Source organism: Cibotium barometz, chromosome 58, assembly GCF_041138505.1.
Source record: "Cibotium barometz isolate CiBa-2024 chromosome 58, ASM4113850v1, whole genome shotgun sequence".
Lineage (NCBI taxonomy): Eukaryota > Viridiplantae > Streptophyta > Polypodiopsida > Cyatheales > Cibotiaceae > Cibotium > Cibotium barometz.
Window position 1 is genome coordinate 40,316,894 of NC_141103.1, and position 24,876 is coordinate 40,341,769.

The following is a 24,876-nucleotide window of genomic DNA, read 5'->3' on the forward strand; positions in this document are numbered from 1 at the left end:
CACAGCTCTAAATGGCAGGGTCAATGATGCCCAAGCCCCCTCTGCGGTGTGACTACATGATCACTCAAGGGGCCACCTTGGCCGGAGCAGACCTCCCGTCACTGCCAGCCCACAGAAAGTTGTGGATCAACCACTGAACCTGACCAATCCAGGCCCGTGAGAAAGCCCAAGAAGAAGTAATATACCACATGGTGGCAAGAAGAACCTAGTTCGCCACCACCACTCAGCCAGCTAATGAAAGCCTCGTTGAACTCCAATATAGAAGCTTCTTCCAAATGAAGTGCCCCTCGGGATCTACTCCAAAGGCTCAACTAGACACCAAGTCAAGGCGGGCAAAGAGCCAACCCAAAATCAACACGACTTGTGCCAGTTGATCTATGTTCCTGATGCGACAGAAGTTCTCTATCGCCATTGCAAATCTCTGAAGATTTCCCACGTCTCCTGATAAGTATGCTGCTTGGTCATCTGCGAACGCTGAGTCTAGAAGCTCCTCCAGTCGGATGGGGAGACGCAATCCCTGCAGCCTAGTCTCCTGAGCTGAGAGAAAACTGCTCATGGCCTCGGCAACAAATAGAAAGAGATAGGGTGCTACAGGGCAGCCTTGCCGGACCGACCGAGAAAAGGGAAAATTGTCACCTCTCGCTCCCTGAATGAGAACCTGACTGTGAGAGGTGGAGTAAAGTCCAGAAACACCAAGGATCCACTCCTCCGAAAATCCCGTCCAGCACATCGTCCCCTCCAGAAAGCCCCAATCAACTCTTTCATAGGCTTTCTCGAGATCCAGAAGGAACACAATAAGATCTATCACATCCTGACCGAAGTTGTCGCCTCCCAGAAAGTGAAGATGTTGTCCAGAATGCTACAATGATCCTGTCTGAGTATCATGAATCAAGTCGGGAAGAAAGGGCTGAAGTCTCCGACGGATGGCCTTGTAGGCGGTCCCGAGGAGGTTGATGGGTCTCCAGCACCAAATCTCCAAAAGTCATTCACACACTTGCACTATGCCTACCACAATTTTTTTTATGAGAGCTAAGGATAGAGCCATATAGCAGAAAAATACATGGGCTGAGGTGAAGGAGAAACCCAATTTGAATCAGTGAAGAGACAGATAGTCCCAGAAGTGAGTGGAGAAAAAAAGGGGGGAAGAAAACAAGACTACACCCTGCTACCACACATTCAATAATGAGTTGAGTTTGTGCATGAACAATAACTTACAGGTAGAAGTCCTCTCTTTGATAAATTCTTGACTAGTGAGTACCACTGAGATGTTTCTGATTTCCATCCTCCACTGCCACCCCTCTGCACAAAAGGAGCCGTCCCCAATTGACCTGAACCTTTTTGCCCTGGAGTCCCTTTTCCACTAGTCCATCCACGGCCTCCAGGACCTCCACGGCCTGCTATCATTGAAGCTCCAACTTGTCCTGGACTGGCTCCCACTTTTGGAGTGTTCTTTGAATTAAAAGCATCCCTTGCGTCCTTGACTCCCTGGGGCAAGAAATTATCATTGTCACATATCCTGTACAGTTCACCAGAGTAATATAGACAATGCTCCAGAGGTACTGGTCTTCGACTTGTTCTGAAATCAACAAAAAACATCAATCTGCATGTGAAACTTACCACGTTGCTTGGATGTCAAAATTTAGAAAAGCAAACCACAAACAATGACGCTAGGATCGTGGAAGAAGACAGGAGATGAAAAACAAGTCGAGTATAACATGCAATCTAGACAAAGTTAAAATATTGACAAGTTACATACGCTAAAAACTGCATACCCTTTTTTTTTTGTGTGTGTGTGTGTGCGTGCGGGGGGGGGGGGGGGGGGGGGGGGGGGGCCCGGGGGGGATCTCCCTGGGCATCAAAAACATAAAAGAGATTCTAGAGCCTGTAGTGTGCATGCCCTTGTTGGGGATGTATATCGTTGAATGCTCCTGTATTTGACAGCATTTACAACTGACTTTTCGCCTCCGGAGCAGTAGGTTTTAGCCCTACAATGTTCCCCTCTTCCTCGACTGATAGCTCATAATGGCCTTGCAGGTTTACTAACATGGGTATATCTGCTACTTCTCAACAAGGTGGAGTACCATGGAAGTCCCAGAGTCATTATTTTTGGGACTACTACCACATATGAGGGAGATTGCATGGTTGTTAACATAGGGCCGCCCCCACATTAGCTTCGTCACCTTTGGGGTGATAGTCAAGGTAATGGGCATGGCACCATCCTATGCTATGAAAAGGACAGCATTGGCCTCATACTGCAGCCATGAACTTCATCAGATTATCAGAGTAGCAGCCAGCCAGGCCCTACACTGTGGAAATCGGTAGCATATGATCACAGCGACCTCACTGTTTGGCATATCTGGGGCACCACTTGCACAGGAAGGCTATTGAGAGGAACCCCTAGTGGAAACTCTTAGCTTCAGATGGACAGATCATATTCACATGCTCCATGGCAGATGAGAGGGTTCTTGCACTGCACATGAGTGCAGGGAAACTTTCATGCACATGTGAAGATTGGGCTTTTTCTTGACTACCTCACCAGTTGAGCATGGATGATGCTGCATGCCCCGATTGTTGCTTTAGTCCCCCCCATAAGTGGTCAGCCATGGAGGGAGCCCTAGTGCATAATCAATTTTATCTGCTGTACTTGTCTTCTGCCAAATAGAAGAATATTTTGAAAAGCATATAAGGTTGGCAAAAAGATATGCATATATTCTACAGGAGAAAGAGCCAAGTCTAAGCCTAGAGAGAGAAAGAACAATGCTTAGTGTGTTACCCAGTCACAAATATCTTTTTCTGTTTAGTGCGTCCAATCCAATCTGCAAACTCGAACGTGTTTGGTACCTGTAGTACCAACCGTACAAGACTTAGATAGCGGCTCAACCCCTGAAAATCTAACAACGGTTAAATGTTTCCAAAAATCATTTGACAAAAAATAGCAATTATAATACATCACATCCGCTGAAACATTTGTTAAACCTTAGTACAAGGACTAACTAGCCAACTAAAAGCATAGTGGTTGCGTATTTTAGGTACGGTACGGTATGCGTACGAATACATAAAGTACACATCGGGATAAGCACTTTAAGTACTTTCACTTTTTTAAAATTATATATATATATATAATAAAAAATATGTACTATAAACCATTCATGATTTCGCAATACCGATAAAAAAATTGCGTAAAAACAATTGAAATTCAAACATCTATGCTCTATAAATGTCAAATGAGCTGCGAGCATACAACATGAAGTCCTGATAAATATGAAACCTAGTACAAACACCAATAGCCATATGGCTATCACAAAATGATATGACATCATACATGTTTGATCATAAACCATGAAAGTACAAGGCTAGCTGCAAGCAGCTAACAGCTAACAGCTACAAGCTGAATATGTGACTAATCGGTGGTCACTATTGAAGTAAATCTGATATGCTAACCACTAACTAGTAAGAGCAACCAATCACCACAAGACCATTGGATAATAAATCAAGTCTCAAGAGTCACCACCCAGTCATCATCATCCAAGCCTGAAGATGAGGATGATGAGTAGTCTCCATCTGTGAGGAGATTCCCATCAAAATCATATAGCGGCTCCCGCTCCACCTCATCACTTGGTACATCAGGATTCAGTACTCGATATCTCCTCAACAATGGTAGAGGGTGGTGTCTCCTCTAGAGGAGTCTGCATCTAGTGCTCTGGATCACCTCTATGGACCGCTCTCACAACTCCCCCTCTCAAATGTGCACCACAAGTATACACCCTGGTGCCTTTAGAGGTGAAAGGACGACTCTACTAAGCTGAAGAAGTGAGGGAAGTGGTCGTGAGAGCTCGAGACTAAGCTCGAGTGACTCGTCTATCAATGCCCTCAAGCTCTCTATGAAGCTGTCTGTATATCTTCTCATCCTCATCATGTCCTATGTCGCTCTCCTTGCCATGCTACTATTGGCAATGCTTGAGCTCCTAAACATCAACCTACGTACCATGTATTCACAAGTAGTTATTAGTGACTAGTCACTTCAAACTTTTTTAAAAGTACGGGTACGGAAAGCACGGTACCGGTGCGGTATGTATTGAAAGTACCGAACGGATGAGTACAAGTACAGAATGCAACTATGGCTAAAAGCAAACCCTTTTTTTTAACTTTGTCATGGCTGGCCCAGAGATGACACAGGCAACAAAAATAGACGTGCCAATGTAATAAGTCAGAAATACAATCATAACTTGCTGGACACAGTTGAAGGACACCAACTGCAAGCCACCACCTCAAGCAAGAGAGCAAATCACAACTTAACACATTTCACATGGCCCTGTGCTCTTTCACAACAGAGTACATCCTAAACAATGTAAACACTTTTTAATGAAAGTACTGCAGTTCATAACGTGAACCCTATTTGTGCTTTTGATAAAGTCAACCTTACACAAACTTTTTTGGGTAAAATGGCATAAATAATACGGCATGACCATTAACAAACATGCCAAAAAAAACTTTCTACCTTCTATATTTTGAGCTGAATGCCATTTGACCTTAAATTTATAAGCTGAAAGTGATACTTACTGTCGCTGACAAAAGGACCATGTTCACATGATCTGGCAACATGATGATGACCTCCTCCCAGACCACCCCTCTTTCAGCATCATTTACATAGTGTACCTCATCAAATATAACCTGCCAAACGTCATCACAACAACGCTCTTGATACTGATTAAACATTGATGAAGTGTGAAATCCAAGCAAGCCTACTTACTGCCACAAGCTAGGATAACTTCGCAAATTCATAGCAGTATTTCCAGGGAGAGAAGAAACTTAAGGAAGCGTTAGCTAGATTCTTTACTTAAGAATCAGCTACATGTTCTACTATCAAAAGATATACAGAAACCTATTAAAACCTAGGTAAGGTTCTTTACTTAAGAATTAGGAATGTTTTCTATTGGCAAAAAGTAAGCATCTCGGACACCACCACCAGAAAGTGGTGGAAGAAAGGTGTCTATTTTCAGCATCAATTTCAACCCATTGCATCATATAATCAACTACAAAAACCTCACACATGTACATGCATAGAGGTTCCATTGACTAAGTACGTTTACTGTTTTCCCCATTGTGCATCTGACACTTGAAATGTAAACGCGACATTAAGGGCACTTGGAGCACACAATATAGCAAGACTATAGAACGCTCCACAAAGAATATCCGTCTCATTCACAACTCTATGGCCATTGAGAGCACTTCAAAGGCAACTCTCAGGTCATTACGGGGTGCCGAGCAGCTCTCCTCCTCTTTTTTTTGGAGAGGAAATTTATTTTGTGCAGAGCAGCTTTTCTCTACACTTGAGCCTCAGACCCTTCCTCACCCGTGGCAACGGAACCATCTCTTGGCATTGCAGGCCCAGTGTGGCTCTTTCCCCTCCTGTCTTGATGTAGTCTCCTTGCTAGAGGGTCCAGCCTTGAAGAAAGCACTCATCTCCCCTATCACTTTTACACAATAGAGCCTGTAATTTGCTACCATGCATTTGCACATCTTTTATCTATAAGAAACATATATTCTCCCCGAAAAAGATTTGCACGACAATTGTTGATTTACATGGTACTAGGAAAGCCTGCAGCTCGAGAAGGAAAGAAAGAAAGATATATTACGTGTCTACTAAAGACCCAATGGGCCTATGACACCAGAGTGATACAATAATGTCCATGGCATATCTCATCATGGAACAGAAAATAAAATAGAAACAAAACAAAGCTATCTCATTGGGGTGCTACAAAACTGTCCATGGAATACCAGGAACATGGAACATGAGAGGAGCATCAGCCCCCAATAGATCATCTACCACTCTCAAACATATCAAGCATGGGGCTAATGAGTATGGCCGAGAAGTCTCCCTCCGCTACATCACGTGGAAAGGTAGCTCGATGGCAATGGAGCAAGTCCTCGATATGGAACTCATAGAGGGATCATGGCCGACATCCGAGGGAGTAGGGGCATCCGGTGCGCTGGAATAAGAAGGCCCGGTCCAAGGTAACTACTCTCGGGCGAGGTGCGTCCGGAGCAGCCCAATACGGGTCCACACGATCCACTATATGGGTATCCTCCACCTCCTAGGTCCGGAAGAAGCTGGTGATGATTGGTTGGCGAGGGAGGGGTCGTGGTGGTGACTAAGTCCGAAGCTATCTCAAGAAAGTGTCCTCCACCTCCTAGGCCCGGAAAAGCTAGTGATGGTTGGCTAGCGAGGGAGGGGTCGAGTGGGTGGCTGGGACCAAAGCTCTGTCAAGAAAGTGTCCTTATGTCTATGGAGCTCAAGTAAGAAAAGCCCTAGGCAATGCTGGTCCGTGAAGTCAATGATCCTGGAGAGTGGACCAAATCCTCACGAAACAGAAAGTGAAACCTCCCACCGATCTTCATAATATACTGGGCAGCGACATATGTAATGCTCCTTTGTCTCAACCTCTATGTGGCATAATCAGCAGATCCTCTCCTCCCTCGGTCTCCACATGAGCTACTGGCTCTAAAGATGTGCTCTGCTCTACCAGTCTCCACTCTAAGGCAATGCGATGAAACCCGTATGTGACCAATCACTATTTGCATGGCATAGGACATGTGAACACTCAGGTAGCCCCGCTGCTGGATGAGTCCATCCTCACTCAACGTGAGGAAGTCCTCTCTATAGAAGTGCATCTTTGTTGGGAGCTTCAAAGGTGCGATCCATGTGCACTGGGTGCAGAGGCTGAGAAGATCTAATCGGATAACCCGGTTGGTGTCCTCATGAAAGAGCTAGAGCAAAGGGGAGTCCAAATGGTACTGAAGGGTTGGAACGGGGTCCATGCGGAGCCCATATACTGAGAACCGAGTGGATACTAAGACATACCATACACCAGGGTGGCCCTCGAGTGCTAGCTGTCTCAAGGACTCCAGTTCCATGTGACCAATGCAATAGAGGTATGTGACTGTCTGGAAGAGTGCATCCACTACAATTGCGGCTGCAACAAACTTGCCTAGATAATCTGGTGCGGGACTCATGGTTTGTTGCGGATTATACGGGAGAACATGACCTAAGGGCTCTCAACTCGTTGCCAATCCTCATCAGATAAATCTGGCCCCCAGAAGGCTACTGCATAGATCACCGCTAGTGTAACGAGGGTGTCAAAAAGCCAACCCTTCGTCCTAGGCTCCTGGAAATGTGCCTGGAAGCACTATCAATCAAGTAAGCTCTGGGGAAGCATGGTGAAGGAAAAAGATCCTTCAATTAGTTAAAGAGAAAATAGCCACAAAGGGCTAAGTACAATCACGAAGGGCTAAATACAAACTCACCTCATATAAGGGCGGGAAACAAGTGATCATAAGGGGGAGAGATACTTCTCCTCCGGGTGGCCGCTCTATGAAGAAAAGGCTATCTCATAAAGGGGGGAGGGGGGAGAAACAACCACACAGGTGGTCTGTAGTGTCAAATGGGGTCACCGCCTATCTGTGAGAGGAAAGGACCAGGCCTCCAAAGTCTCAAGAAGGCTTCCCACCGCTTCTGCATGCGGTCAGAACCTCCCTGCAGCTTCCCCCACTGACCACGGAGGTGTGAATGATGTCGATCGATATGCTCCTGATGGTCGTCTCAACCGGCAGGGTGTGGGTACCCTCGATGGCAGGTGGGGCTGGTACTACTGCAATACGATGGTGGGAGACCTCAAGGGCATGGCCTCCTACAGTACCCCAAGTGATACTCCGGGTCGATGCCCTGTCCATAGCAAAGATGCAGAGAATCCACTGCCAAATCAATTCAGCCTTCGGGCAATCCCAAAGGCAATGTCGCTGAGACTCCTGGGGGTGGCCGCACCTCGGGCAAGCTGCTGGCCGCCATCCGACTGCCAGCCAAGTACCCACTGCCAGACTCCTGTGTGCCGTCAACCAGAGGAAGAGTGATCTTCCTCGGCCGAAAGATGTCCCAAAGCCTCTTCCAGAAATCTAAAAGCAAGCGCTGTGATAGGCCCTAAGACTGCCAGTGTGCTGATGTTACCGGTGTGCCATCTATCTCTGACATCTAGATCCTGCGACCGAGCCTCGCAGTATATGCAAAGAAAGGGGCATCCAGAGTCTCTACCCGATCTGTGGGATCATGCCACGTCCACTCTCCAAGGTCCCACTGCAACCGCGTGAGAGGTCGGCACTCCCAAATCCATAACCGCCAAAATCTCTCCCTGGCCACCTTGGCTGGTGCTGGATTTATGTGCCATGCACATGCTCGAAAACCAATCACCCTCACCCTCTAAAGGTGCAGCCTCTGAATCCTCCAAGGGGTGCTCTAATCTCTCTAATCTACCATGTAATCCAATGGAAAAAGTGAGCAGACAACTGTCCTCATCTGCTCCATTAGACCGCCACGAGAATATCGTGTCTGGTGAACACGCCTAGCCATATCGGTGGGGTCGGGTCTGGAATAGGAGTCAGCCACTCCGGAGGAGTAGCTCAGTCAATGTCGATGCTGAGCATGTCTCTACCCCGGATCCTTGTCAGGCCTCTCTCCTGCTCCTCCTAAGGTAACTGCCTGTGTGCAACCCAATCTCCAAGAGACCTAGCTAGTCCCATGCTCAAGGCATCCCAGGATATGAGCGGTCGGGCCCCTAGCATGTGGCCACTGGGTAAACAGATCAAGAGGTTCCAGATCAAAGGCTGCCGAAGCTGCTCCTCTGAGGCCACTGGAACAACTTTCTGAGGGCTGGCCTGAGATGATCCCAAGCACGAAGTAGACTGGCTGCAAATCTGTCCTCAAAGGCACTAGTAAAACAACGGGCTCACATCTCTGTGAAGATCCATCTAGTGCTCTGCGGTCACGGGCCTCCAAGGCTCGGAGTGCAGGCTGAAATCTGGGCCAAGAGGAAATCCTTCCAAGGCTCACCACCGGGTTGAAGTCCTCCGACAATCAACTTGCCCAACAGGGCACGACTCTGTATAGCTGGATCAATGAGACCTAGCCCCCCTCTGCTACGTGGCTAAATGATCACTCTCCATGCCACCTTGGCCCTGGCTAGCCTCCCATCACTTCCGGCCCACAAGAAGTTCCAGATCAAATGCTGTACCTGGCCAATACAAGCCCGAGAAAAGGCCCAGCACGAGGTGATGTACCACATGGTGGCAAGCAGTACTTGGTTCGCCACCACCACTCTACCTGCAAGGGATAGCCTCGTTGAGCTCCAATATAGAAGCTTCTTCCGAATACTTAGAAGAAGTGGAGCGAGGTGCTGCTCGGGAGAGATATCAATGCCAACCTGGCAGCCAAAGTATCGGATTGGAGTGCCCCTCGAGATCTACTGGAAAGCCTCAAACGGTCGCCAAGTCGAGGTGGGTGCTGAGCCTACCCAAAAACCACACGACTTGTGCCAGTTGATCTGTGCTCCTGATGCACAAATCAAAATCTCTATCGCCTCCGCGAATCTCTGAAGATTCCCAACATCTCCAGCAAGGTAGGCTACTATGTCGTCTACAAACTCTGAGTCCAGCAGCTCCTCCTGCGTGCAGAGGGGAAGGACAATCCCCAAAGTCCGGTCTCCTAGGCGGAGAGAAAACTACTCATGGCCTCGGCGACAAATAGAAAGAGGTACGGTGCCAGAGGACAGCCTTGTCGAACCGAGCGGGAAAGGGGGAATCTATCGCCTCAGGCTCCCTGAATGAGAACCTGGCTGTGAGATGCTGAATAAAGTCCTAAGACTGCGCGAATCCACTCCATGGGGAATCCCATCCGGCTCATAGTGCCCTCAAGAAAGCTCCAATCCACCCTATCATAAGCTTTCTCAAAGTCAAGGAGTAGCACAATGAGGTCCTGCTGTCGCATCCTGACTGAAGCTGTCGCCTCCCAAAAGGTAAAGATGTTGTCCAGAATACTTCAATCCTGAACAAAACCAGTCTGAGTGTCATGGATCAAGTCTGGGAGGGACGGCTGAAGTCGCTTGCTGCTGATGGCCTTGGCCAAAATCTTGTAGGCCGTCCCTAGAAGGGTGATGGGTCTCCACTGCCGGATCTCCAATCTATCACCACCCTCCTTGGGAATCAAATGTATCAAGCCCTCTGTGAGCCTCTCTGGCATGGCACCTGTGAGCATAATCTCATTGAAGGCAGCGCGAAGGCCACCTTCCATGTGGTCCCAATGGCAAAGAAAGAAAGAAGCAAGAAGCCCGTCCGCCCCACGGCATTTGCCCCTAGGTAATGCCTTCACCGCCTCCACCAGCTCCTCTGTAGTGAAAGGGGTCAATAAGAAAGACCGAAGGGAGGGGGGAACCACCTCTCTCGTGTGTCTCCAAACTCTCTTGTGCACATCCATCACATGGGGGGATAATGGGGCACCAGTGAGAAGAGACCGGAAGAAATCCGTGGCGATGGCTCTCACCTGTGGGGGATCGGAAACAGTAACTCCATCCTCACCACGTAGCCTGCGAATACCGTCTCTCCTCCTGTGAGGGCCGGCTATCTCAAAGAAATCTCTAGTAACTCTGTCACCAGCCTGAGTCCAGAATGAGGCCCTGGCATGGTATCTATACTCCACCCTCCTCTCCTCAATGGACCGAATCTCCATGAGGGCAGCTGTGATCTGCCTCTCAATCCACGGGCTGTCCGGGGAACTCTCCTGAAGACGTTGTAAAGAGGCTAGGCCCCTCCTCAGACCCCTCTCCAGTTCCCGAAATCCCTCCAATCTCCTCTGGGTTGCCTCCTGTAAGAAAATATTGACCTCCCCAAGGCCCTCATCCAAAGTGCACGCTGCAAATCCTGAGGAAAAGTCTAGACCCGCCCATATCTGCTCAATCCGGCTACAAATCTCGGGGTCTTGAATGAGGCTGTCTAGAATCCTGGACCTCACATGTCTATCATGCCTCCATGGGTCCTCTAGGGACAGAATAACTAGGGCATGATCTGAAAATGTAGTGCCTGCCAGAATAGCAACCATGCCTCCACGGCTGCAAGCCCACTCGTCAACATAAAACAAGGCAGCCCTGTTTCACCCCAATAGTGCTGGAAATCTCCTGCGATGTATCTCTTGGGGCTCTCACTCGTTTGGTGACGGACTCATAGAAGGCGATGCTGCTCCAAACCATGTCATATGGGAGTCCTATCTTCTATAGACGGTGTAGGAGGTGGGCTCGGGGTACAGTATCAAAAGCTTTGTGGAAATCCACAAAGCAGCAATAAATCCTCTAATGTCATGCTCTACCCTCCTCGATGATGGCACAGAGGTTGAAGATGTGGTCTAGGGTAGAGTAGCTCCTCCGAAAGCCTGGCCGTCCTCAGGCTCTACATCCCTCTCTCAATCTCTCTACAAATGAACTAGGTTCCCCCTCCAGTACCAATCCATAGAGTTTGGCCAATGTGTGGGTAATCATGATCATCCTTTTATTATTAGGATCTAGTGGATCTCCGGCTTTGAAGAAGGGGGTGATGGTGTTCTTTTTTCAGGGAAAAGATCCTTCTATTCGCTACTGAAAAAACCAACCACGAAGGGCTAGATACAAACTCGCCTCATGCATAGGGCGGGAACCAAGAAATCGAAAGAGGGGAAAAAGGCGCTTCTCCTTCGGCTGGCCACTCTATGAGGAGAAGGCTATCTCATATAAAGGGGGGGGGGGGGGGGGGGGGGGGGGGGGGGGGGAACAACCACACAGGTGGTTTGTAGTGCCAAGTGGGGTCACCACCTCTATCTGTGGAAAAAGGGCTAGGCCTCCATGGCGTCAAGACAGCTTCCACCGCTTCCGCATGTGGTCAAATCCACCCTGCAGCTTCCCCCACTGATCGCGGAGAATCTCACTCAAACGTCCTAGATTAAACAACAGGGTGCCATTGCAGTTCCATACTGCTAACCTTAGGTGTTTGGTCTCATAGACCCCGCATTCCTATTTGGGACAGCACTCAGTGATAATCACCTACCATCTCCATAGATAGCCCACTTGCCCGCTCAACGGGCCTGATGAACTGTCACCATCGCCTCACGCTAGTGTGCCACCTGTGTTGGGGTGACATCATTCCCCGTGTACACCTGTGTGCCCTTGAGGGAAGCCTGTCTGTTGATGGCATCAAGGAATCTGATGACGAGGGACCGCTCTCGTGTCAATCCTTGCCTGCCCTCCATGTATCTGCAAAGGAGGGGGGGGGGGGGGGGGGGGGGGGTGGAGAACGTGATCCTATTCACTCCTAGCATCTAGCAAAGCATCATGGCATCTACCTTGGGGGAAGCCCCCACCTCTAACCCCCGCACTCGCACATGGAGGGCCCTATCCTTCCTGCATTTCTCCTCCTCAAGAGTCTCATGTTGCTCTGTGGGAGTTTGCGCTTCTTCACGACCTCCACCCAATCTTTCTTGGTGGTCTGCAGTTCTTCCCACAACTTATCACTCATAGCCTTCAGCTGCTGCAAGTCTGTGCTTAGACCCTCCTCATAATTCAGTTCCCCTTCCTCCACTGTATGGTCCTTGACAATAGCCTCTAGGGCTTCCATTTCAACCCGGAGTTCCCCTATCACTGGGGCAGCCTCTCGCAATGCTTCTTGTTGCACCTGGGTCTCTTTCAACGTACGAATCTCCTCCTCTTGGTGGTTCAACTTTGCTGCCAAATCTTCAATTTTGTTATTCTTGCCCTGTATCTCCTTGCAGAGCCTTCCAACTATTTTTCATGTTGGTTCAAGACCTTGTCCATCACCTTCTTCTGCTTGACCAACGCCTTCTTGGTGTTGTCCTCCATAGTGTATGCCTCCAGCTCGTGTAGGTTCATCCTGGCTATTTCCCCCTAGTTGCTCCCTTCGGGGCCTGAGCAAGGTAGGTGGGATAAGGGAGGCGGAGGGGCGATAGCACTGCGCATCTCTGTGTGCGGGCGAACAGCAAGGTACGGAGGGGCAACAGCAGCGCGCAGCTTTATGCACATGAGAACAGCAGGGCAATGCGGGCATAGCAAGGGGCACGCGGACAGCAGGGGGGGCAGGTGGCAAGGGGCGTGCAACACGGATAGCAGGGAGGCCTAGGGGGTGCGCAGCATGAACAGCCACCAACACGCAGCGCGAACAGAAGGAGGGGCACAAAGGTGCTCACGCCATCGAGAGAGAGAAAAGCAAGAAAGAAAGCATGCAACACGAACAGAAGGGAGGGGCACAAAGGTGCTTATGCCATTAAGAGAGAGGGAAAAAGAAAGAAAGAAAGATATATGAAGTGTCTACTAAAGACCCAATGGGCCAATCAGACCAAAGTGATACAATAATGTCTATAGCATATCTCATCATGGAACGGAAAATAAAATAGCAACAAAACAAAGCTATCTCACTAGGGTGATACAAACATGTCTATGGAATCTCATCATGGAATACCAAGAACATGGAACAAGAGAGGAGCATCGGCCCCCAATAGATGGTATACCACTCTCCAAAATATCAAGCATGGTACTAATGAGGATGGCCAAGAGGTCTCCCTCAGCTATGTCACATGGAAAGGTAGCTCGATGGCGGTGGAGCATGTCCTGGATCTGCAGCTGATGAGGAGATCCTGACCAACATCCGAGGTGCCAAGGGCATCAGGCACGCTCGAATGCGGAGGCCCGGTCCAAGGTAACTCCTCTCAGGCGAGGTGGGTGCGGAGCAACCTGATGTGGGTCCACATGATTCACTATATGGGTGTTTCCATCTCCTAGGTCCAGAAGAAGCTAGTGATGGTTGGCTGGCGAGGGAGGGGTTGGGGTGGCTGGGGCTGAAGCTCTCTCAAGAAAGTGTCCTTGTATCTGTGGAGTTCAAGCAAGAAAAGCCCTAGGAAATGCTGGTCCAGGAAGTCAATGATCCTGGAGAGTGGACCAAATCCCTCAAGAAACAGAAAGTGAAACCTCCCGTGGATCTTCATAGTATACTGGGCAGCGATGTATGTAATGCTCCTCTGTCTCAACCTCTATGTGGCATAATTGGAAGATCCTCTCCTCCTTGGGTCTCCATATGAGCTCCCGTCTCTGAAGACGCGCTCAGCTCTACTTGTCTCCACTCTAAGGCAATGCAATGAAACCCGTACCTGGCCAATCGCAATCCGCATGGCATGGGACACGTGAACACTCAGGTAGCCCAACTCTACTGGATGAGTGCATCCTCAGTGAGCGTGACGAAGTGATCTCTATAGAAGTGCATCTTTGCTGGGAGCTTCGAAGGTGTGATCCATGTGCAGTGGGTGTAGAGATTTAGAAGATCTAACCGGATAACCCGGTTGGTGTCGTCATGAGAGAGCTGGAGACAGAACTAAAGGGGTGGGAGGCGGTCCATGCGGAGCCCATATATTGAGAACCAAGTGGAAACTAAGGCATCCCATACTCCAAGGTGGCCTTCGAGTGCTAGCTGTCTCAAGGACTCCAGAGCAATCCTCGGGTACTTGCGGGGATCCATGTGACTAATGCGATGCAGGTATGTGACTGTCTGGAAGAGTGCATCCACTACAATCAGGGCTGTAGCAAACAATGCCTGGATAATCTAGTGCAGGGCTGATGGTTTGATGTGGATCATACGGGAGAACATCATGACCTAGGGCCTCTCAACTCGGTGCAAACCAAACAAGTGACTATTATGGCTAGCCACCAACAAGCCATCTCTCACCTTGATGAGTACATCATGGATGCCCATGTAGTGATAGTGGGTTTACAAGCAGAGATGGGAGTGCTTCAAAAGGAAAAAGATGGCCCTATTAGAAAATAGATGAGGTTGCAATACTAATGATGTTAATTACTCAGATTGAGTAATAGCTTAAGCATAAAAAACCCCATACTTGAGCATACACAATGCTAATGACCTAGAGTGAAATAGATGCACTAAGCATGTAAATGCTTAAGCAATAAACATCATAAATGAGAATGATAAACGATAAACAACATGATTACCTCAATGCAATAGCGAGAAGCCTTTTGCCCACAAAGGAACCACCAAGTATATTACCAACAAATGGTGTGTAGCACACAGCTATATCATAGTCTTCTCTCTTACTTACAAATGAGTGTAGAGAACACACTTATATAGATCTCCAAGAGAGAGGCACCTAGAATCCCTAAATCACTTTGTTGCAAACCTTACCACTCAAGTTTCCATAATGCATATAATATTGATATTAGAGCTAAGGTTTACTTGAGACAGTCCACGGTTCTGTTAAAAAAAAACATCTCCAGTGGATGGTTTCACTGGTAAAACAGTTGACCTTCCCACTAGGAATCATTAGTAAGTAAAAGCTCCCAGTTCACTGAAGGTATCTTCACCGAACACAAGTTCCATGAAAACCACCAACACCAGTTCCAGTGTAGGAGTTGTCAGCATCTCCATGCTGATGCACGTGATGCAGATGTTCATGTAGATGAACAAGCCTCTGGTACTGACAAGACCCACAGAAGAGCAACTCGAACACAAGCATCAATGTGCACTTGAGCTTGCACTTGAGCTAGAGCACATGAGAGGAATTCGAGGCTGACCCGGATTGGTGGCGACTCGAAGCCAGGGAGGCTCAGCATGCCAAGGAGGACCACCACAGAGCTGATGCAGCCCAGTGTAGACAAGACCATTAGGACCTCCTAGTTATTCTTCAGCAATAGTTGAAAGCCCTCCACACCCAAGCATGCTCATCGTGGTCTTCAGCCATCAACCATCTTCCCGAGAAGATCACTTTTCAGTAGGTGAATTACATAAATTAACAAGACAAAAGCTCATTATGGTTACCCACTCAATGTCTCGTATGATGTCCGCCCCTTTGTATAGCATAGAGCGCAAAATCTCCGTTGTCATGATAAGGCAAGATGCTTCTGGTTTCAAGCTGACATCGCCAGTAATAATTCCAACATCAAACCTGTCTGAAAAGTCTCGGTACTTCTGATTGCTGATGGTTTTGATGGGAGACGTATACACGGCCCTAGTGCAGTGCTGCAAAAATTAGAAACATATGGCTTGCATTTTTAGTACACATATCAATCGCAAACCATCAGACATTGAAATTTATCTTTTTCGAAAAACCCAAAAGGCAGCACTAGTTTTGCACGTTCACTGCACAAATGTACTCTTAAGGACTCTCTCAGTAAGGAAAATAAAGATGATGCCAAGCTTGACAGTGCACCTACTTTAGTTGACAAAGCAAATGCATACTCCGCAACCACTGTCTTTCCTGCTGACGTGTGTGCAGCAACGAACACAGACTCACTATTTTCAAGATGATATATAGCCTGGAACAATAAGAGCACATATATCAATGTATATACCAGCACAAAATCCAAAAGGTTACAAAGGAGTGTTATCTTGTCTTTGAAAATCGAAAAATCTTCAAGCCAAAACTTCCACTCCACAAGCCAAGATTACATATTATGACTTTCCTCATGTTGTAACTTGTCACTGCCCAATAAAATGAAATCATACCTCCTTTTGGAACCCATCTAGTTCAAATGGAAAAGCTAAAGCCATATCTGGAACAAATTCAGAAAAGCACTCTAAAAGGCCTTCACGACCACCCTTTATGGCCCACACCTGCAATGCAAACAAGCACTTTGATCAAGAACATGCAAACAAATGTGGCCTTCACTGTATTAGCGCCAGATAGCTTATCCTTCAGTTAATAATTTAAGTGAATGAAAATATTTGATGAGGTAGAGCCTCTAGTTCACAATAGGCTTAGATTAACCTCTACAAAAGAACAGGCTCGAGCAATAGCACAACACACCTTTTGACCAAGATCTAATGGGGAACCTTAGAGGACTTTTGTATGAATTTGCAAATGGTAAGCATGCCAAATAGGTCATTGTTGGTTACATCAAAAAACCTAATGTTGAACTGTCTTAATCAAAGATCAGGGTTATAGACTATATATCAAACCAGCTTATGTAAGCAATGCTTACAAAGGTCCACATGATTAAAAAAATTCCAAGTCCATTAGCCTACAGCGAGGCCCCATGTTGCTCATATTAGTCCTTGAGTTCTCTTTCAACAGAGCAGTTAAAGAATTGGCTCACTTCACCAAGGCTTGCATGTGTACTTCAACTGGTTAGAGATGTCAAACCAGCCTACCTCGCTGTTTTTCTTCTTTTCCTCAATTGCTTTGACCAGAATCTTTTCTTCCTTTACATCTGCAAGAATATCCTCAAGGATAACCATCTCTGCCTCAAATTCCTCTTTCCTGCTTTCTGCAGCTATTTTACTTTCTTCATTCAAGTCCTTATCTGTAAACAATGACCTGACACCTGCAAAACATCACATGGGTTAGAGAGTGAATGAAAAACTTGAAGTAACCTTTGTGAGAAATCAGCTGCTTAAAAAATGCTGGCATGCAAAGTTTGTTTTTATGAATGCAATACCCATGTTTAAAAAAGAGGACACTATTCTGGACCGAAGGCAATAGACACTAGACCAAAAGGCCATTCGCCTGGAATTGCCTTGAATCCTGCTCCACCTAGAGGATAGCGCATGAGTGCACAGTGTTTAAGTGCTCTCAATGCCCTCTACACATCCAACTCTCCAAATCTGCCATATTGCCAATGATATTCCAAGCTGAATCCACTGCTAAATTATGGGATATAAAGGGAACATTTGATATCTGTGTAATATGAAAAACCACATCAATAGCACAATAAAGTGTTGTATCTTTCAAGCAATCCCCAAAACCGCGTGACTTGTGTGAATTTTTCATTGTACTTGCCTGGGTGCAGTCATTCTGGATATTCACAATCTCTCCTAATCAGTTTCCATAAAGGTCGCAGACTATGTGGGATATCAATGCTCCACCCTCATATTATATTGTCCAAGCACCGTCTAGCTCATGTTTGTACAGTCCCCATTATGAGGAGCAACCATGGTTGAGCATCTTGGACACCCAACATCCCCGTATTCACACGGGAAGGTGGCCTACGAGGCCAGATGGTTTAAAGATAGGTTCGATTAGATTTGGCACACAACCAAATAGGCTACATGCTACACTAGACCATTAAGTTTTAACTCATAACGGTCCACACATGGAGTGGGTAGACCTTACTCTTAGACATCCTGTCCTCACATTGCGGGGTCCGAACGGGGCCCAAGATGAGCCCGGATAGTCGTGGGAGGTGGGGAACCTACTACGCAATCTCTAATACATCTTTATGGGCCGAGTCGAATGGTGACACTGACTATGACCATGGACCTACACGGTCATGTCATGGCCGCCCCACATATACAGGCCTATAACGATACACGGCAAGCCTCTTCTCAACACAATTCATAAGTCATCACTACGAGTGTGCTCCCAAGCTTCTACTAGCATACAACCTCTGTCTTAGTAGTTTCAGATCAACCATCGAAGCTCCCTTCACAAGAGCACACAGGTGTCGGGATTTGCCATCTACTGTATCACTTCAGTAATACAATATTTTTCTCTATCTATGTTATTGTCCAATTTGAGTTTTAAAGTTTTGTGCTATGAAAGATCCTACTTCTTGAGAGTGTTCTCTTATATACACCGCACGTTGTATCCTCTTACATGGTATCAGAGCTCCGGCTCGGTACAAAACTTCTTTGCTAATTGTTCTCTAGTAGTCCCTTACAGAAATGGCATCTTCCACAAGACCTCGCCCACCACCATTCAGTGCTGATGGAAAGCTTAGCGGCACCAATTATCCTCTCTGGAAGTTCAACATTAAGGCTGTTCTTTTCTTCTATAAGCTCTAGTACACCGTCATTGGTGTTGATGTTCATCCGCCACCTACAAGGGATTCAGACAGCAACCCTGAACCACATGCCATCGTTACAAGGGTGGAAAATAGTGTGTTGACCATGGTTCACCATGTCTCCATAGGTGCAGAAGCATGGACCTTGTTGCAGAGCCAATACAAGACCACAAATCCCTCTATGAATCAAAATGATAAAAATCAGCTTCAACAAGACACGCTAAATGAAAGTGAAACGGTGGAGGTTTTTCTAACCAAAATCAAATATATCCATGACTAAATGGTTGTAATCAACATGAGTCTGCTCTCCCTCGATCTTGCTCATCGGTATCTAAGGGTATTTCCGCCTTAGTATAATAGTTTTGTTACTTCTTTGAATGTTGGTGTCAAGCTTAAGTATGATTGTTTTATTACATCTTTGAATGTTGGTGTCGGGCTTAAGTATGATATCTTTGAATGTTGATGTCGGGCTTAAGTATGATATCTTTGAATGTTGGTGTCAGGCCTCTACTCTTCTCACATTCAAGGAGTTAAGCTCATTGCTTCGGGTGCCGGGATGAGAAAATGAGGCTACAAAGTGCCAACGGTGGTGACCAACTTTCTCTGCTAACACAAAGAAGAAGGGTAAGGATTCTAACTCTTCAAATCAAAAGAAAAAGGTTAAATGCTTTTACTGTAGCAAGAAAAGACACATAGCCAAAGAATGCAAGAAAAATAGCCAAAGAAGGCAAGAAAAAACCAGCACATGCCAAGAATGGCACTATAAAGACCAAGTATTGGACATCAGGTTGGGAAGCAAGTCCCAGGAGGTCACCCATCCCAGTTGTGTTCACGCCAATGCACGCTTAACTTGGAGGTTTCCACAAATTGGTCTAACCATCTAGATCCCAAAACCTTAAGGTGATAGAGAACCTCCGATCTATTCATTTTGTGGAAATCTCCTAGTGCTACACTTGGCACCACTTTTCTCAACACCCCCCCCCTACCCCCTTCGGTGCCAACTTGTCCACTTTTTCTTAGCTCAGAGTTGAACTTGTCCATGTTTTCTTGGCTCACAGGCTCAACTTGGCTTCCCTCGTGGCTCAGAGATTACACTTCAACCCATGGCACTGATACCATGTGCGCCCAAGTGTGGACGCTCCGTGACCGGCCAAGAGCATATAAAAGAGTGGCCAAGGTTAGTCAGTTTTTCATAGAGTCTCACGAGTCTTTGCGAGAGCCCTAGATCCATTGCAGACGTGCACCTGCTTCATGCAGCCGAGGCCGGAAACAATCTCGAGACCCACGAGGGTACCTCCGTGGCGGTATGGGACGTCACGGGGTAGAGACAGCTCGATGCGTCTTGCTAGTTAGCTCAGCTCGTGGCTCGGTGGGGATAGCCAAGACTTGTGGGTTTTGCCCATGGCTATCATGGTTGGGTGGTTGAGTCAGGCCTACACCGCTTTCACGTCATTGCCCACTCCCACCATGATTTACCACCATGATGTCATCTCCCACAGGCTTTAGGGAGGAACACCAATCCTTGCGACTGGTCACACGCCTAGAAGCCCCACAATTGATGATCCAAGAATCATCATGTATTGCAATATTAAATGTCTCACTGCACACTTCTTCAATGGCAACAAATAGCTATATGTGAAGCTTACATGATGGATAAGCAGCACCGACAACCCTTTCCACAAGAAGCCAATTTTAGGGCCAAGGGTCCTTTTTAGCTCGTGCACGCTGATCTCTGTGGAAAAGTAAGTATCTTTCTCGTTGATAGATGATTATAGTAGGAAGATTTGGGTATATTTTCTTAAGGAGAAGTCTCGGGCTTTTGGAAAATTTAAGAAATGGCTTGCATTGGTTGCAACTGAGACAGGAACAAAACTGAAGCAATTCAGAACAGGCCGAGGACGAGAATTCATGACTAATGAATTCTTGGGTTTCTATAAGGAACAAGAAATAAAAAGTGATAGCTCACTACCGCTCACAATCCGCAGCAAAATGGTGTTGCAGAGAGCGTAAGAATCATCCTATTGTTGAGATGGCTGTTGGAATCAGGGTTAGGGTTGCAACAATGCACACATATAAGATAGAGAAGCTTGAGAGCACATAAACTCTCACTATATGAGAATGAACAAATGTGTGCCAGAAACAAAAGATAAGTACACACCCCAAAATGAGTAGATAAGAGGGTGTACATACGCACAGGGGAAAAAACCTCCTAGTGAGGGAAAAAGTGCCTCCGCGGTCCTAAGTGTGTTCACACACATCACTACCATATAATGCTAAAAATCCCCCCCGGAGTGATGATGTGAACATTTACAGGATATGACCGGTCAATCCTGAAGAGACAATAAGCTTAAAGCTTTACGAAAAGCTTCAAACTTTTCACGAGGAAGAGCCTTCGTGAATAAATCTGCCATGTTGTCATGTGTAGGCACATAGACCAAGCTAATCTCTGCTGCAGAGAGTCTTTCCTTGACATAGTGGTAATGCACCTCAATGTGCTCAATGCGAGCATGAAACACTGGGTTCCTCGCAACTACTAATACGCTCTTGTTGTCAATAAAAAAATAAAAAATAAAAATCGTAGTGCTAGACGATTGTCCAACACCCAAATCAGCCATAAGACGTCTGAGCCACACACACTCAACTGTAGCTGTAAAAGCTGCCCTGTACTCAGCTTCACAGCTGGAAGTGGCCACTGTAAGCTGCTTCTTGCTGAGCCATGATATACATGAATCACTAATGCAAAAGCAAAACCAACTAATGGACACTCGTGTGTCATAATATCCAACCCAACCTGAATCACTGAAAGCATGCAGCTGTGACTCACCCCCCTTTGGATAAAATAATCCAAAATACTGAGTGCCTTGTAAATAGCAGAAAACCCGCTTAACACCCTGCCAATGCTTCGTACCTGGGCTATGCATAAATCTGTTGAAATGTGAGACCGCATACTGTATATCTGACCTCGTGTTGCACACATAAAGAAGGGATCCAACACCCTACTGATACAAACTAGCATCAAAAGAGTATCTTGCATCTTGAAGACTAAAGCGAGTACCTGTCTCCATAGGTGTAGCCACAAGTTTACAGTCTTCAAGATTAAACCTCTTTAATAGCTTCTGTACATATTTAGACTGCAACATAACAATGCCATCATTGTGCTGCATAAATTAAATCCCCAAATGGTAATGCAAGGGCCCCAAATCTGACATCTCAAACGATGACTGCAAATCAGCCTTAAAGGCTGAAATCTGATCTATATCGGGTCCCGTGAGCAGCATGTTATCAACGTATAGAATGATGACTAAAAATGTGTCCTTACTCCTCTTCACATGGAGAATACTCTCTGTTGGACTGTTGCAAAAATCATTTACAACCAAGTATGCATGTACCATACTCTAGGAGCATGCTTAAGGCCATAAAGAGCCTATTTCAACCTGTATACTTAAGACTTTTCTCCTTTCACAGCAAAACCAAGAGGCTGCGATACATACACCTCCTCATGTAAATCACCAATTAAGAACGCAGTGTTAATATCCAACTGATGTACATTCCACCATGATGTGCTGCCAAAGCAATGAGACACCTAATGGTAGTCATACGAGATGTGGGTGCAAAGGTCTCATCATAATCAATGCCTATTTACTGGGCGTACCCCTTTGCAACAAGTCTGGCCTTGTAGCAATCAATGCTACCATCTGCTTTGCGTTTTAACTTATAAACCCACTTAGTACCAATGGCCTTCTTGCCATGAGGTAGATCTGTCAAATACCAGGTGTCATTCTTGAGTATAGAGTTATACTCATCCTGCATAGCATGCATCCAATGATCATCATCATGTGCTTCCTCAAAGGAAACCGCTTCCTTCTCATTAAATAAAGTAGAAATGAGAACATGATCCACATGAGAATAATCTGCATGATGAGAACCTGCACGAGTTCTGCTAGGTAAAGGAGCTACCAACTTGCTATTCCTCAATGTCTGCACAAGCCATTTTGGCATACGTTTAGATTCTTCTATGGTTGCTCTCTCCTCATCCACTACATCCTCAATAATTGCCTCATCAAAAGGCTGATTTGCAGGCTGCTTTTGCACATGCAAAGGCTGAATTTCAGCACTTGGTTGAGCATTCAATTGCTCTACATATGGCTGCCCTCCATTAAACAAAGGTAGGAGCGAATCAAACATGTCCTATGAGCATACAATCTGCTGTTTTTTGCATGAAAGCATGGGCTGAACTGAGTTTTCGACAAAAACAACATCTGTACTTACCAAAATCCGCTTTGAGGCCCGATGGTAGAGTCTATATCCCTTGCTTTTTCTGAACTATATCCCACAAATATGCATTTAACTACCTTATCATCAAACTTACTGCGTTGTTGCTCAGGCACAAGAGCATAAGCAAGACAACCAAAAACACGCAAATGAGCCACAGAAGGCTTCTTGCCATGCCAAGCTTCATAAGGAGTTTTAGACTGCAAGGCCTTGGTAGGGCATTTGTTCAACACATAGGAGTGTATGACAAAGTACATTGATGCATTATGCCTTTTTCAGCCATATATGCATGAAATTCCTTGGACATATACTCCCCCCCTCAATCTGAACGAAGTGTGCCAACTTTATATTCACATGCATTTTCAGCCATGGATACAAAGTGTCTAAAGCACATTAAGACCTCTGACTTCTGCTTTAATGGATACACCCAGCTATATCTGGAGTAATTATCCATAAAAGTGACAAAGTAGAGATATCCCCCAATAGATAGTGTCCTCATAGGACCACATACATCACTATGTATAAACTCTAATTTCTTAACAGCTGTCACAGATCCATCCTTTGCAAATGATGCCCGATGCATTTTACCAAGAATACACCCTCACATGCATGTGTAGCACGGGTCTCAAGAGTTGGAAACTCAGACACCATATCATGCCTTTGAAGGCGTAACAAACTGCCACAATTCAGATGGCCAAATCGTGCATACCATAATTCTGCATCACTCATAGCACAAGTCGTAGAGACTGAGCAAGCATCATGCTGCAACTTCTCAAATACATCCATCTTGTATAGGCCATGAAACAAGGTACCTGAGGTAATGATAGAATAACCATCATTTCTATCCTGAACTGTCTATCTATCATCCACAAATTTCACCATCAAGCCTGACAAGGCTAAGGCTAAAACTGACAGCAAGTTCTTCTTAATGCCTGGCACATATAAAACTTTAGAAAGAGTAAATGCGCCCCCATTTGCAAGAGTGAGCACAACTCTACCAACTCCTTTGACAAGATATGAGGAACCATTAGCACATGTGACGGTTCTTGCACTTGGGACAGATTCTAGAGATGAGAACAAACTTTTTTGTGAAGTAATGTGCTTACTAGCACCACTGTCAAAGTACCAAGCATCCGATTCTCCCATTGACATGCATACATCATGAACATAAGGATCATAACTGCAATGTACACTTCATGCCCAATCATCTTGAGCAAAACTTACAGATTCCTTCTCTGCACTTGGTGCACATGCATCAGCCACAGCCATGCCCGATTCTTTTTTTTCTCCTTCTCTAGCCTTTTCTTGCACTCATTTATGTAGTGCCCTTGTTTCCTGCAATAGTGACACTTGCCCTTCTTTTTAGGCTTATCACCTTCTTTCTCTATATCCTTACCAAAGGATTCTGATTTTGGCTTATAGCCACCATGCGAAGGAGCTTCACCTTTGCCTTTCTGACCAGAGTCAAGAACCATAAGAAGAAAAGCGACCTACATGGGCCACGCTGGAAGTTTTCAGGGGCAGGCAGAGCTTCCTTGCCTCATAGATCTTATTCTATAAAGTCATCTAAGTCCGGTTTGTTTCTGTTTCCAAGTTCTCGAGCTTCTTGACTCTCAATTTATCAGTCTCAATCTTTTATTTGCTTTCCATCACCACTTCTTCTTGGGTATTGGCACTTCCAAGTGGCTTTGCTTCTAACTGCAATTTGAATATACAATTAGACATTCACTTAGACTTAATCAATAATGAACACTCTCGGATTTGAATATGTTGAGGGATCATATTGCTTCATTAATTACAAAGAAAGTATTATAATGAGATCTTGTTCATGTGTTCCTTAAAACATGGATTGAATTCAATGTAATAACTTAAGCATGATTTAAATAAAGTTTTTAAGTGATTGATGGGCTACGCCCTATTTATAGATTTTTCCATGGCCACATACGCATAACAGATATGT

General features: G+C 46.0%; 1 protein-coding gene across 1 annotated transcript in view; it reads right to left on the bottom strand.

The window, feature by feature from the left end:
- The window catches only part of LOC147606274 (RNA helicase, ATP-dependent, SK12/DOB1 protein), a 225,069-nt gene that overhangs the window by 95,393 nt on the left and 104,800 nt on the right, over positions 1 to 24,876 (bottom strand). The window contains exons 7-13 of the mRNA XM_086792575.1: positions 17,014 to 17,186; positions 16,369 to 16,476; positions 16,077 to 16,178; positions 15,682 to 15,882; positions 4,561 to 4,671; positions 2,774 to 2,841; positions 1,216 to 1,576 (exon numbers count right to left, since the gene is read on the bottom strand). Coding sequence (XP_086648701.1) covers positions 1,216 to 1,576; positions 2,774 to 2,841; positions 4,561 to 4,671; positions 15,682 to 15,882; positions 16,077 to 16,178; positions 16,369 to 16,476; positions 17,014 to 17,186 — 1,124 coding nt within the window. The remainder of the gene's footprint in view (positions 1 to 1,215; positions 1,577 to 2,773; positions 2,842 to 4,560; positions 4,672 to 15,681; positions 15,883 to 16,076; positions 16,179 to 16,368; positions 16,477 to 17,013; positions 17,187 to 24,876) is intronic.